The following is a 15,286-nucleotide window of genomic DNA, read 5'->3' on the forward strand; positions in this document are numbered from 1 at the left end:
TCCTCTTGTAATTTATGACCGGCATTTCCAGTTTCCTGTAGCTCTGTGAAAATGTTTCATGAATTTTAACAAATGCATTCTATTTTCAGATTTTAGTCTTAGCAGTTTTATTTGATCCCAAATGAAGTCATCAAACAAAAGAATAAAATATTATTCAGCATAATATGCAGAACTCTCTCGATCTCATCACAAGAGCTCTCTAATTCATTAATGGTTATTCAAGGAAGGTCATCCCAAAGGATGGTTCAATATTGTTAGGATGTTAATCAATTGCATTATTTTAAAATAAGATATCTCAATAATCCATATTAGAATATCTTTCTTTGCGGTTGGGGAGGGAGATGCATTTTCTAAGAAAACATGCCAGTTTGAAACTAATCAAGATCCAATATGGGTTAACCTGACCAATTTCATATTTTTTTCTGAGTAATCCTCCCAATCCTCATTGCTTTTATTCTTCCCACTGAATTTATGGATCTACGAGGAATTTCTCCTCTACTTGAGGCAAAGTTTGATCAGAAAAGACCAAGGAATGTTTCAAATCTTGCACTTTTCAGGGAACACAAAGTCGATATTAAAAGGAAAAGAAAGAGGGGGAAAAACATTAATATAAGCATTTATCTTCAAAACTGTTTATAAAATATCAGAGAAAACAAGGAATTCAGACAACTTTTCAATGTGTAAATAAATAAAATCTGTTGTGAAATATGGCATGTGATTAAAAACATCACTATCTTATAACTTAGGAGGAATAAAAATGCTGTCCCAGGATGACAAAATTCAGAACTGAAGACCGCGAAGGAAAAAAACAACTGAAGACAGCAGAGTGCGCTAGCTTAATTAGCAAGGTAGCTTAATTTGTCTTGTGTCAATACCAATCAAGGTAGCTTCATTTGTCTTTTTCTCAATACCAATCAAGTAACAAGGTTCAATCCAGAATGCAAGTGCAAAATACATCAGTCCTATTGTTAAATGAAATGGGCACAGACTGTGTGACACCAAAGTTCACAGATGAAACAAATCTAAGCCTCAGGACATGAGAGCACAATACTGGAGTTTACATCAAACTCATAGCCTTTTAGATATAGGGTACAAGCTCTACACACCATATTCTGTATCTAATAATATTCTGTATCTAAGCAGGGGTGCCAAACTTTGGCGACTTTAAGACCTGTGGACTTCAACTCCCAGAATTCTCCAGCCAGCCATGAGAATTCTGGGAGTTGAAGTCCACGAGTGTGGTATAAAGCCCTTCACACCTTATTCTATATCTAAGCAGGGGTGGCTAACCTTGGCAACTTTAAGACTTGTTGACTTCAACTCCCAGTAATCCCCTGGTTGGCTGGAGAACTCTGGGAGTTGCAGTCCACAGGCCTCAAAGTTGTCAAGGTTGGACACCCCCGATTTAAACTATTATCAAGCAGAGATCTACTTACCCCTTCTTGAAAAGGTCCAATGATGGTGAAGTCATACATAAAGTTTAAGTACAACAGATTATTTATTATCCTAACAACCACCACTCTTCAAAAGCCTTAAGAAAGACACGGCTAGGTTGAACCAAATCTACAGCTTCTAATGAAGGAGTTACACGCTATCATCTCGGTGTATGCTCATGGATTATTACAGCTGTACATGATTTTTTTTACACATAATTGGCTGACACCAGCAGAAGTTAAGGGCTTCCATCATGCATTTTGCACTAGGATATGCATTTTCAAGGGTCCTTGGCTTGTCGTAACCCGCGAATCAAATGCATGGAGTCCGCCAGTTAATGGGATCAATGTACAAAACCAGAGCACATCATGTTTAATGTTTTCTTTTCTTTTGTCTTTACAACAGGGCCAAGGTAGCAAAAATATTAAAACACTGACCTTTTCTTCTGAAATGAAATTTACAACTTGAGCAGCGTCTCTGGTCTCAACTAATACATCATCTTTATAAACCGGATGAAAACTATACAGTATTTAAAAGTATTAACATAACGCGATCGATCTCCGAAATGAAATGTGTACCGAAATTCCTCACCACAGTTGCAAAATACCCTGATGCTACTGAAACCAACCTACGAACAGCAATACATCCTCTAAAAAACTGGTAGACGTTTTTTTCTTTTTCCTTTTAATTTTGTTTTCTTCCTTTCTTCAACTGAAATTCAAGTAGTGTAGGAGGAACTGGTATATATGCCTTTTAATTCACAGGGCAGGCAGCTGTTTCTTGGGGTTTTTTTGTTTGTTTGTTTGCTTGCTTGCTTTTCTCTGTTCCACGTGGACTAAATGTTCCAGCTGAGCTATAAGTCTGTGGATGTTAGCTTTTTCATGCTTCTCCGCTGAGCCAAACTTGAAGCAGCAACAGGTTCTAAAACAGGCTGAAATGTCTTGTTGTTCAATGCAGAATATGTAGCAGCCATGGCCCCCTGGAACATACATATGACATTAAATGACAAATCAATCCTGCCGTCCTCAATCATCATTAAGATACAGATTTCTGTACTCTTGACAAGTTTTGCCTACTTTACCTTTACTAGATGTGGTGCGTCTTGCCTATTTAACTGATAATGTGGCAGCTGATCTCTACAGGCTATCCATGAATGTTTGAGAACTTGCTCTGCGGTGTATCTTTGATGTGGGTCTACATGTAGCATATGAGACAGCAAATCCTGGAGCAAAGAGATAAGAAGAGTTGTAAGTACAGCTTAGAGAAGAGGAGGTTACAAAGAGTTGAACGTAGCCTTTGTGATATTGTCACTCCTATCAACAAAGATGATCAGGGGACTAGGGGGTAAAACATATGTAGAACGGTTGCAGGTCTTCCCAAAATGTATTGCAATATGTCAGACTCAATCATCCAGGCCAAAGGTATCTAAAAGGTTGGATCATGGCAACTGGACCAAAATTTATTAAACTGAGACATTTTGCTTTCCATCTAGGGCAAAATTAAAAAAAATAGTTAGGCAGAAGGTCAGAAAGTTGTTGGAATATACCAACTTTTGCCACACCAACTTCAGGCATGTCTCCCCAAAATGTATTGCTGCCATGATTCAAGCTTTTAGATCCTTTTGGCCTGGATGATTGAGTCTTCATTGACCTACTGCAATGGAATGTAGCCTGGATTCCCAGGGAAGAGGAGGAGCTTTCCAGAGGAGCAAGAGACAACTCAGTTCAGATTGTTTGTGTGAGAGAAAGTGGGTGAAGCCCGCTCATCCCTAAGAGTTCCCAGGGTATATGCTTGATGTGGCTGATAGCTTGCATTAATTTGGCTAAGATTCTATCTATAGGTGAAGAACAATAAAGAACTCTCCTTGGAAGAATCATAAAGTCTATTTCTTGGTTTTTGGAACCTGGCATTGAAGTATATGACATTTTAACTAACGGGTCACCTGCAATTGCATTTACACAGCTGTCTACATCTTATAAAGCACTAGCTGATAAACGGGCGTTGTCTGGATATTTATTTACAGGGGGAAAATGTCCGGACCAAGCATAATTTCTAACGTTGGATTTTCCCCCTTACCAGAGGGAACCCCCTTGTGGAGTACTGTGAAGCCGTTACCATGTGCTGTACAGTAGAAGCCATTTTATGGCAGTATAGTAGAAGCCATTTAAGGCACAACAGATGTATCTTAACAGAACACACACACACACCGAGGGGTGTTATGGGTGTCTTACCCCCACAGTATTTTTTTTCCAGAGAGCAAGTCATCTCTCTACCAAGTTTGGTTCAAATTGCTCGAGGCGTTCCAGAGTTATGCTGGGAACATACCCACATACAGACAGCCAATTTTAGATAGATAAGATAGATAGATAGATAGATAGATAGATAGATAGATAGATAGATAGATAGATAGATAGATAGATAATAGATAGACAGACAGACAGACAGACAGACAGACAGACAGAATAAAAATATGCTGATACCTTTGCAGCATCTGACACAGTGTCCCAATTGCCTCCACTTAAAGAAAATTTTCCACTACCTATCCGTAACAAGATTTCTTCAGGGGTATCATTGGGCCCATTCGCAAAAGGTGTGTACCTAAAAATATTTTTAAAGAAAGGATGTTAGTTTCTTTTGCATAAGTAGTTCAGAAACATAGATGGAACTTGCTGATTTAGGACAGATTTTTTTTTACGCTGGATTGATCCTATAAAATAAGCAGAAGAGTCATGGCTTCAAACATCTGTAAATTCATAGCGATGTCAACATGGCGCATCTCACCCTGCCAGCATTGTATAAAGAAGAACACCCAAGCTCCAAATATCACAAGCAGCATCGTAGCCTTGCCTCATGAGGACCTAGAAGAGGAATTAAAACTCTATGTTATTGTTAGAAAGACGAGCCTTCACCACACGCAGGTTTAGAAGTAAATTTAAATCAGTGTTTTTCAACCTTGGCTACTTTAAGATGTGTGGACTTCAATTCCCAGAATTCCTCAACCAGTGTGCAGGCTGGGGAATTCTGGGAATTGAAGTCTGGGCACCTTGAGGTAGCCAAGGTTGAAAAACACTGATTTAAACTAATGACCACAGTGCTGCTGAAATAATATAGTAACCTTTCCTGAAATGCTGCAATAATATACAGAACAATAATCAACATTTAACTAAACTCTGGGTTTCCATGTTTGTTTCTATACAGTAAGAAGCCCATTTATCCATGCTTTTGTGTGAGAGAGTAAATCAGATTAACAGATTAACAGAGTTGGAGGGACCTTATAGATCATCTATTCCAGTGGTTCCCAAACTTTTTCAGTCCACTGCCCCCTTGGTGCTACAAACTGATCCTCAGTGCCCCCCACCCAGTGGTGGAATTCAATTTTTTTACTACCGGTTCTGTGGCTGTGGCTTAGTGGGCGTGGCTTGGGGAGTCATGTGACTGGGCGGTTTGCACGACGGAATGAAGATAATAACAGTAAAATTCAAAACTGTAACAATTAATTGCACATTTATTCAAAATCCAATTTAAAAACTTTTTTAGTTAATGTTAATTCAACAAAATTGTTGAACATGATCCAGTGATACCAGGTTTTCAAAGTCTGATAGTCATTTATCAAGAACCTTAGTAACTAGTAACTTAGTAAACTCAGTAAAATTTAGTAACTACTTCACTGTTCAGTAAATTCTTAATGTGATTGATGGGCTTGATGAAGTGATACCAGTTTCCCAATGTCTGGTTTTAAGTCACTTAGCAGGAGTCTTAAATCACCACGTTCAGTAATCTGGAGTAATTTCTTTGCTTGGAGAGAAGTTGGATGACCATACCGAAGCCACGTTCCACCAAATATGATGTTGGAAATGCAACAAGGAGCTTCTTAACCACTAGTACAGGATAGTGATCAGAAATTTCTTTCTGTAACCAAAACTCTTGATACGATTTCTTAAACTTTCGCTTCAGCTCAATGTCATTTTGCAGCTTTATGAGTTGTTCCTCCACTACCCCATCTTCCTCAGTATCTGAAAATGGATTTATCACCTAATCTGGAATTTCCATCAAAAAAAGATCCTGATATCACTCAGACATCTAAGTCTTAGAATGTCAGAGAAACAACTTTAGCTGGATAGTCACATCCCTGCAATAACATCATTGTAATTTTCAGTTTCATTAATTTCCACAATATCAACACTAGCTTTGCTACTAACCCCTTCCAAACCATCTGCATAGTCTTTTAGATTTGGTGGGCTAAATATCAAAAACGGTTGACTCACATCACACATTTAAGCAAAACTGAAGTACAATCTATTTTTCCTTTTTTTAAAAAAAATCTCAATTTTAAGATTTGTATTTGTTTTCATCCAGTTCCAATCCAAAAATGGCAAGAAACTCTAGTGTCATTTTTTAAAGGCAACCATGGACAGATAATTGCTCATACTTGCCTTAATATTATTGGCCAAGTTTCTTATTGGCTATGCTAACCAAGAGGGGCTCTGGTCATTGTTAACCCTGCTGCAAAATTTATGTGTGCACATATCCACACATACAAAGGCATACAATATAATCTTATCTCCTTCAGATTGCCAATTATTTTGCACGACACAGACATTCTGCCTTTAAGTGCTTACGTGGTTTCAATGGCTAAACCTCTGCTCGCCGAACCAACTATTCAAAACCAGTAATTCCTCAAGGAGAGAGGATGGGAATGGGGATATTTCAAAAACTAAACACATATTCTAAAAGAAAATCCACCTGCAACCAGCATTGAGTGGAGCTTTTATAAGCTTTAGCTTATAAAAGCTGGATCTTCTGATCCAGCCCCCTGCTCAAGCAGGAGAACCTATACCAGAGGTCTTCAAACTTGGCAACTTTAAGACTTGTGGACTTCAACTCCCAGAATTCTCCAGACAGCTATGGACTTCAACTCCCAGCTATGCTGGCTGGAGAATTGTGGGAGTTGAAGTCCACAAGTCTTAAAGTTGCCGAGTTTGGGGACTCCTGACCTATACTATAGTAGTATATACATATAGTATACTTTACCTATATCAAAGAAAGCTCCCGTGAGTTTAACAACGCCCGTATTTCCAAGGCTAGAAACGGAAGATTGCAATGCGAGCTCCTTCCTGCTGGTAATCCAAACCTCCCTAAGCAAAATCCACACCACCAAAAGGGAGTGACCGCACTTCTGCTCATCACACCCTCCCCCCAGTTACTTTTACCCAGCAGCGTCTCCATGCAAAGGAAAAGGATGGCACAAAATATGTGATCGTTTTTTAAACCAGTGGCAAAGAGCTCTCTCGCAAGCTCATCTCAAATTCGATTGGTGGGTTTTTTTCCCTCCTAACAACACCGTGCACAATCTCCGCGCCCACCGACCGTTTTTAAAAAAAACCTTTTCACAAGCAAAGCTGATTGGTTAAGATGCTGGCGGTGTTGGGGGGGGCGGGCGATTGAAGCGGTGCGCGCCGTTCTCTTGGGAGAAAGGCAGTGATTGGAGGGGAGGGTGGTGATGTTGCTTAAAGGGAAACCTGCAGCTATTTCCAGGTTTGTTTGGGTAATTTTGTCCTTCTGCCCGCACTGATGGGCTTTAAACAGTCCATCTTCTGCTCGGCAAGTTTCTCCTTTCCATCTGAGAATTAGCTAAGGGGAAGCTACCAACCTAGGGGTGATGCCCTCTGCAGCCAACACAATACACGATCTTTTTTTCTCACCCTCTTAGCGCCTTCCCCTTCTGCCCCCTTACCTCTTAGCGCCCCCTAAGTCAGCCCCCCCCAGGGGGCAGTACCGCCCACTTTGGGCACCACTGATCTAATCCAACACCACCACGCCCGCTCAAGCAGGAGACCCTACACCATTTCTGATAAATGGCAGCCCAATCTCTTCTTGAAAGTCTCCAGTGATGAAGTTTCCACAACTTCCAAGGGCAAGCTGTTCCATTGTTTGATTGTTCTCACTTTCAGAAAGTTCCTCCTTATTTCTAGGTTGAATCTCTCCTTGTTCAGTTTCCATCCATTATTCCTTGTCTGGCCTTTGGGTGCTTTGGAGAATAGCTTGACCCCCTCTTCTCTGGGGTAGCCCTCAAATATTGGAAGACTTTTATCATGTCTCCCCTGGTCCTTCTCTTCACTAGACTAGCCATGCCCAGTTCCTGCAACTATTCATTGCATATTTTAGCATCCAGTCCCCTAATCATCTTGGTTGTTCTTCTCTGCACTTTTTCTAGAGTCTCAACATCTTTTTTTATAGTGTGGTGACCAAAACTGGATGCAGGATTCTAGGTGTGGTCTTACTAAGGCTTTATAAAGTGGTATTAGTATCCCGCTTGATCTTGATTTAATCCCTCTGTTAATGCAATTTAGGATTGGGTTGGTTTTTTTAGCCACCAGTGCACACTTCTGGCTCATATTTAACTGGTTGTCTACTAAGACTCCAAGATCCCTGTCACAGTCACTGTTATTAAGCCTGGTTTCATCTTTTATATTTGTACTTTTGATTTTTCTTACATAAGTGTAGGACTTTACTTTTCCCTACATTGAATTTTAGTTTGTTAGATAGATCAGTTGTGTTAGTTAGATCAATTATTATGTTGCGAGGAACAACAGAACAAAGCAATCTATCCCCAATGCCTCCCCAAACTCATGAAATACAAATACTTTCCTGGAGATTTAAAGAGACGATTTGTAAAACCAAATGGGAAAAGGCATTACCTCTGGTGCCACAAAATTAGCAGTGTAACATGGTGTTAAGAGAAGCCCATTCTCTCCCCGGAGTTGCTTTGCAAAGCCGAAATCACAAATCCTGATGGAATCAGCATTATTGGAATCATCCATATACAAAATATTACTCGGTTTAAGATCCCGATGCACAACCTTGAAAAAAAAACATATGAAACCCAACTATTCAGGCTGAAATCAAGGGGGGGGGGCATTTTAAAAGATCACATCATTCCATCAACACACAAATTAACACACAAACAAAGGAGAATAGAATGAACGATTAAACGTTTAAATCCAATTTCTAAAAAAAATATGGGATTTCAAAATTGGGCACAGACCACAGAATCAATTTATCCAGCTGCAATTTGAAAGTTAATCACTAAATCTGATTTCTTCTTTTGCTTACAAACATTCAGCTTCAAGATCAGGCTGGTTTGTTTACTTGTTTATGGATGGATGGATTGATTCATTCAATTTGTATGTCCGCCCAACACAACGACTGACTTTGGGTGGCAAACAATTTTCAAAACAAACATTCTCTTTCCCTCCCTCTAACTTTGTCTCCAGCAATGGCCAGCTAAATCCTGAAATACAATATCCCACCTAGCTTTTATTATACAGGACAGTCTCTGGTTAATGCTTGTCCTCAAACCAACTCCTTTACTGAAATGATTTAGCCTGTAAGAAAATGTAAGTTTGTTTATTTGGTGCCTGTGAGTCAATGTTGATTCCTAATGTCTACCTGCGTCATTTTCTGCAGTTTTCTTGGCAAGGTTTGAGAATTGCTGTTTTCTGGGCTTTTTCTCTTCCCTTCTGAAAAAGACTGGCCCAACGTCACCCAGCTGGCTTTCATGCCTAAAGTGGGGTTTCCCAGGTTCTGGGGTGATGTCTTAACCATTACACCAAACTGGCTCTTTGGGATTTCAGGGATATTTATTTATGGTATATATTTAAAAGATTATCGCAAAGATGCTTTTTCGAAAGGCAATTGGACTTTCTTGTTTTGTCTTTTGAAGACATTTCACTTCTCAACCCAGAAGCATCTTCAGCTCCGACTGGATGGTAGGGAATGGAAGGATTTATACTCTTTGCAGACAGCTGGTCATTTGCATCCTTTTAGAGAGTCCTTGAGGCCATCTGGAGGTTTATCTGTGTCCTCAGGGTCACCTGAGTGGCGCTCCTGGTTCCTGTAGTCTGCGATTTTTCCACTGGAAATCCATTCCTACTCCCACACCATTCAATGGGTGTTCATCCCAAATTGTATAGCTAAACGTCTGTAGAGAATCTCAGTCATCCAGGTCATGGTTGTCCCAAAGGTGCTTTTTCAGGAGACAAATGGACTTCCTTGGTTTTTCTTTTGAAGATGTTTTGCTTCTCATCCAAGAAGCTTCTTCAACTCTGACAAGATGGTGGGAAATGGAAGGCTTTATATTCTTTGCAGACAGCTGGTCATTTGCATCCTTTTAGAGAGTCCTTGAGGCCACCTGGAGGTTTATCTGTGTCCTCAGGGTCACCTGAGTGGTGCTTCTTGTTCCTGTAGTCTGCAATTTTTCCTCTGGAAATCCATTCCTACTCCCACACCATTCAATGGGTGTTCATCCCAAATTGTATAGCTAAAAGTCTGTAGAGAATCTCAGCTTCTTCAACTCTGACAAGATGGTGGGGAATGGAAGACTTTATATTCTTTGCAGACAGCTAGTCATTTGCATCCTTTTAGAGAGTCCTTGAGGCCACCTGGAGGTTTATCTGTGTCCTCAGGGTCACCTGAGTGGTGCTTCTTGTTCCTGTAGTCTGCAATTTTTTCCTTTGGAAATCCTACTACAGGAACCAGGAGCACTTACTCAGGTGACTGAGAACACGGATAAAACCTCCAAGTGTTTCAACGACCCTCTAAAACAGGGGTGTCCAAACTTGGGAACTTTAAAACTTGTGGACTTCAACTCCCAGAATTCCCCAGCCTGGCTGGGGAATTCTGGGAGTTGAAGTCCACAAGTCTTAAAGTTCCCAAGTTTGGACACTTCTGCTCTAAAAGGATGCAAATGATGAGCTGTCTGTCAGGAGTATAAATCCATTCATTCCCCACTATCTTGTCAGAGCTGAAGAAGCTTCTTGGATGAGAAATGAAATGTCTTCAAAAGAGGAAACAAGAAAATCCAGTTGCCTCTTGAAAAAGCATCTTTGGGACAACCATGACCTGGAGGGCTGAGAATCTCTACAGGCATTGAAAAGATTCATATAGCCACTCGTCCTAACTCTGGACAGTTTACAGCAAACAGAAAGCCAAGATCCAAACAAACCCCCAAAACATACATCCAAACTTAATTAAATTATCGGAATGTGCCCAGCTTACTCCTTGACAATGCAGATAGTCCACAGTTTTAGCGATTGTATACAAGACAGCGCTGGCTTCCCGTTCGGAGAAATACTTCTGTCTGAGAATACGATCCAGAAGCTCACCTCCCTTCATCAATTCTGTGACAAGGTAGATATATTTACCATCATCGTACACCTGTAGAAGTTTAATATAGTTGAGTAACACATACTCCAGGAATGGGGCATGAAACACAGGGTCTGCCTAGAGGCACACTCAACAGAAGGGATTGATTTTCCACCAACACCTTTTTTTTTTAAGTTGCAAAGATTCCAAACTACCAAATAAGCTTTTGCTGCTTCAACTGGCAGATTTCATTTCATTTCATTTATTAGATTTCTATGCCACCCAATCCCGGAGGACTCCGGGTGGCTTACAGAAATGAAAAAAATAATAATTAAAAGGCATTATTAAAAACAATGGGACACAACAAAGCTAAAAAGGAACATAACAGACACCCAATCAGGAGGGGGCTGGGCCTCAATCAAGGGGTCAACAGCCCCAAGCCTGCCGGAAAAGCCAGGTTTTAATGGCTTTGCGAAAGGCCATGAGAGTGGGGAGGGCCCGGATCCCTGGGGGCAGCTCATTCCATAGGGACGGAGCGGCAACAGAGAAGGCCCTACTCCTAGGCGCCACCAGCCGGCATTGTCCCACTGAAGGCACCCGGAGAAGGCCCATCCTGTGGGATCTTATTGGTCTGAGGGAGGAATGTGGCAGAAGACGGTCTCGTAGATACCCAGATCCTAGGCCATGTAGGGCTTTAAAGGTGATAACCAGCACCTTGAATCGTGCTCGGAGACCAATGGGCAGCCAGTGCAGCTCGCGGAGGATAGGTGTGATGTGGGTGAATGAGAGAACGTTGAGGGATTGAGGAAAAAACAAGATCATGTGCTATGGGGTTCTTTTCCTTGCCATAAAGCAGAGGTAGACTAGAAGTTCTCCAAGACTAGGAAACCTCCAAGGTCCCTTCCAACTCTGCTATTGTATTATTGTTAAAAGGTATCCGACCTTGGCAACTTGAAGACTTGTTGACTTCAATCCCAGAATCCCCCATGCCGCTGAGGAATTCTGGGAGTTGAGGTCTGCAAGTTGCAAAGGATGGACATCCCTTCTATAAAGTTCATCATCATCGTTTAACGACCCCATAATCCCTTGCAGGGTGGAGTCTGGGCATCTGAATGGAGCCATGTTTTAATGGCTAGATGCCCTTCCTGTTGCCAATGTGGAGTTCTGTTCAGCAGATAAATTCTCAGTGTGGCCAGAGAGAGAAATATCTGCCTCTATCTAGGATAGAACTGGCAACCTCCTGATTGGGAGGCGAGAGCTCTACTTCCAGGCCATCGCACCACTCCTATCACTTCTATAAAGTTAATACAGATGAAATTACATTTCCACCCAGCTAGGAACAATAAACCCAAAGACATACAAAGACAACAAGACCTATTTTTAATCAAACAGAATCATATTTCATCGACAAATATCGAGAGCTTCTCTTCTGCGTTTCAGCAGTGACCGGAGCAGAAGAAACACCTTCATCCCCTCAATAGGCGCACTTCGTACAGTCTCTAGAAACCAAACAGAATACTTACATCTTTTAAAGTAATAATGTTCGGGTGCTGTCCGTACCGCATCAAGATTTCTATTTCTTCGGAAGGATCTCTCTTACTTTTGTCAATTATCTGGAGGGGGAGAGACAATGACCACAAGGAAGCGTGACAGGAGATTAAATTCAGCACAACGAAGCACGTTTCTATTTAAGAAAGAATAGAACAGCCTCCCTTCTCAAGGCCACCTTGTAACAAGGGCACAGAGCAGTCTCCTTCTCTTCAATTCCCAGGATTGCGAAGCCAGCATTACAATTGAGTGCCAACAATTCTAGGCAGTACTAGGGCTAGAGGCAATATCGCCGGACAGATGTCCCGAGCATTTCAAAACATTGGAACTGCTCCACTACAACGCGGACACTGAATCTCTCTCTCTTTCTCTCCTACCTCAAGGTAGATCTGCAGGACACATACTTTTGAGATACTTAAAGAAAAGATAGATTGGAAACAAGGCAGCAAACCACCTATGTAAGGGATGTGCCACTTCAAACCTAATCTTAAATTGTCTAATTGATCAGGACATCATGCTAAGGGAACCCAACAACTGGTAGATGCAATTCATCTACTAAAGTTCTATACTGTGCCAATGAGATGGAAATAGAGAGGTGTGGGATTACCCTGCTCCACTGGTACCATCAGTCCAAATATTTTGACTGGTGGGATCCAGGAGAAGGGTCTTCTCTGCCATTGCACCTCTCTGGAACATCTTGCCCCCAGAGTAAGATCTGCTAGAACTGGTTTTGCCAATTAGCTTGGGACTCCAATGGGGCAGCTTCACAATGGAGGTGGTTGACAGATTTACAACAGATCCCACCTTCCCCCCATCCATTCTGCTCCTGGTCTCCCCATCTTCATTTGGACTGTAGTATTTGGCTTTGTATTAACTTTGTTTTTAGTACATACATTTTTTATCTTTTATAATTGTAAGTCTCCCAGAATTACCCTGTTTTAAGATGGGCAGCCAGTGAATGAATGAATGAGTGAATGAATAAATGAATGAATGAATGAATGAGATTCCAGCAGTAGTAAAAGATCCTCTGGGCAATTATTGTTTTAATGTTAAAGTTCTAAATAGCATATCCACAAATAACTGAAGATAATAACATGTCAACCACCAAGAAAGGACCTTATATTACCAATGTTTCATTACCCAAAATAGGTAACATCATCAGTGCTTAGTAGGGAGTACACACACACAGACACACACATCTCTATCTCTATATCTATCTATCTATCTATCTATCTATCTATCTATCTATCTATCTATCTATCTATCTATCTATCTATCATCTATCTATCTATCTATCTATCTATCTATCTATCTATCTTATCTTATCTTATCTTATCTATCTATCTATCTATCTATCTATCTATCTATCTATCTATCTATCTATCTATCTATCTATCTATCTATGGATGTATGTGTGTGTGTACCAGCATAACTCTGAAACGCCTCAAGCAATTTCAACCAAACTTGGTACACAGATGACTTACTCTCTGGAAACAAATACTTTGTGGGTAAGACAGCCCTAACGCCTTTCGGTGTGTGTGTTCTGTTAAGGCCTGTTATGCCTTAAAATGGCTTCTACTGTACTGCTGTAAATGGCTTCTATTGTGCAGGCAGTGGAGTTGCCATGGTAAACCGCTTCACAGCACTCCACAAGGGGGCTCACTCTGGTAAGGGGGAAAATTCAACATTAGAAATTACGTTTCGTCTGGGATTATTTTTGAGGATAAATGTATGGATTAGGATAAATAAATACCCGGGCAACACTGAATTATCAGCTAGTTTTATATAAAAGAATGCAAATCCTACTCTTTGGAAGCAGTGATGATATTACATAGTTGGGTAATAAAACATCTACAAAAAAACAACCAAGCTCAGAGAGCACCAAGGACCCCGCAGTTTAATATTTGAGTTACAAATATTATCCTCTATTGGTATCATGCACTGCCAAATTTGCAGTTTAGAAGATGTTGAGAAAAAAATGAGTCCTGTTCCTTTATATATTCATTCGAAATAAGATGAAAAGAAGCCAAACCTTAATTTAATTTAAAATGGTTAAGAGCTATAAGACATTTATTAAATGTGGGCTAATTTATGTAGGTTGTTATATATGTTTAGATATTTAAAAGTGATGGTCAGGGTTTCAAGTAATACACCCATAGCAAACAGAACTCCGAGGCAAGCAGGTTCCTCAAAGAACAGATTTAGTGGATAGATCATATTGGCACAAACAGGTGAAAACCAACTCTAAAGGTTTCTGCAGTTTTCACCTAATTAAATGTAAACATTTCCCCCCTTTTTCCCAATCAGTCACATGGTCCAATCAAGGTGCTATCGGGTTGTTTGGAAACGTCATTCCTTCTCTCTTCAGCCACCCATGGGAATGTCCTTGGTTCTCAAGGGAAACTATTTTGTTTTGGCTACAGAACTCCAGCTATCTATACTTAACCCTTAGCACTATTGTGGCAACACTGAAGCCTCCAAGATAGTCTCAGTCAGGCCAGCTTCAGAGTTGACAGTGATATGGGGAAAAAAATAGTGCTCCTACATACCTTCACAGCAAATTCCATATTGGAAACTGTATGAATGCAGCGCTTACACACCGAGTAGGAGCCCACACCAATGTCTTCTTTAAGTTCATAGGCATCTGTGAAGAGGGCACTGCTCCCATGAAGTTGCTAAAGAACACAATAAAACAACTTTTAAAAGCTTGCAATTATTTCATCAACTTTTTCAGAACATTTCTGCAGGCACCCTACACTCCTTATCAGTTCTATACAATTTGGATTTGTGAAAAGAAATATAATAGTAAGGGCAGAGACAGACCCCAAACGAGCAACTTTTGGGCCATTTTGTCCTTTTTAAGTTGTAGGCTTAGTGGATGTAGTTGTTGATGCATCCCAACTGGTTCACAATTAACATTATATCAGCCTTTGGTTGAATTTGGATTTAATACGTTGACCATTTCTTGCAGTCTGTAAGTCCTGGTTTCTTTCTTCAGATGGATCTGTAAATTCTCCTAAACCCATGAGAAACTTTAGCCATAGACATTAGCAGGCAAATAATATCATCATCATTTAAAGCCCCCATAATGGTCTTTGTGGGGTAGAGTCTGGGCAACTGAATAGAGCTATCAGAGTGTTTTAATGGCCAGATACCCTTC

At 40.6% G+C, this 15,286-nt stretch overlaps 1 protein-coding gene across 2 annotated transcripts in view; it reads right to left on the reverse strand.

Annotated features, from left to right (window-relative positions):
• Window positions 1-899: 899 nt before the first annotated feature.
• Window positions 900-15,286, reverse strand: part of RPS6KA6 (ribosomal protein S6 kinase A6) — a 67,171-nt gene continuing 52,784 nt past the window's right edge. The window contains exons 15-22 of one of the 2 annotated variants that reach the window (XM_032227572.1): window positions 14,676-14,801; window positions 12,102-12,191; window positions 10,492-10,650; window positions 8,133-8,294; window positions 4,216-4,292; window positions 3,915-4,032; window positions 2,516-2,656; window positions 900-2,413 (exon numbers count right to left, since the gene is read on the reverse strand). In XM_032227572.1, coding sequence (XP_032083463.1) covers window positions 2,288-2,413; window positions 2,516-2,656; window positions 3,915-4,032; window positions 4,216-4,292; window positions 8,133-8,294; window positions 10,492-10,650; window positions 12,102-12,191; window positions 14,676-14,801 — 999 coding nt within the window. In that variant the 3' untranslated portion in view covers window positions 900-2,287. Of the gene's footprint in view, window positions 2,414-2,515; window positions 2,657-3,914; window positions 4,033-4,215; window positions 4,293-8,132; window positions 8,295-10,491; window positions 10,651-12,101; window positions 12,192-14,675; window positions 14,802-15,286 lie in introns of those variants that run through there. The other variant, XM_032227573.1, reaches the window with a different exon arrangement.

The sequence above is a fragment of the Thamnophis elegans genome, chromosome 12 (genome assembly GCF_009769535.1).
Source record: "Thamnophis elegans isolate rThaEle1 chromosome 12, rThaEle1.pri, whole genome shotgun sequence".
Lineage (NCBI taxonomy): Eukaryota > Metazoa > Chordata > Lepidosauria > Squamata > Colubridae > Thamnophis > Thamnophis elegans.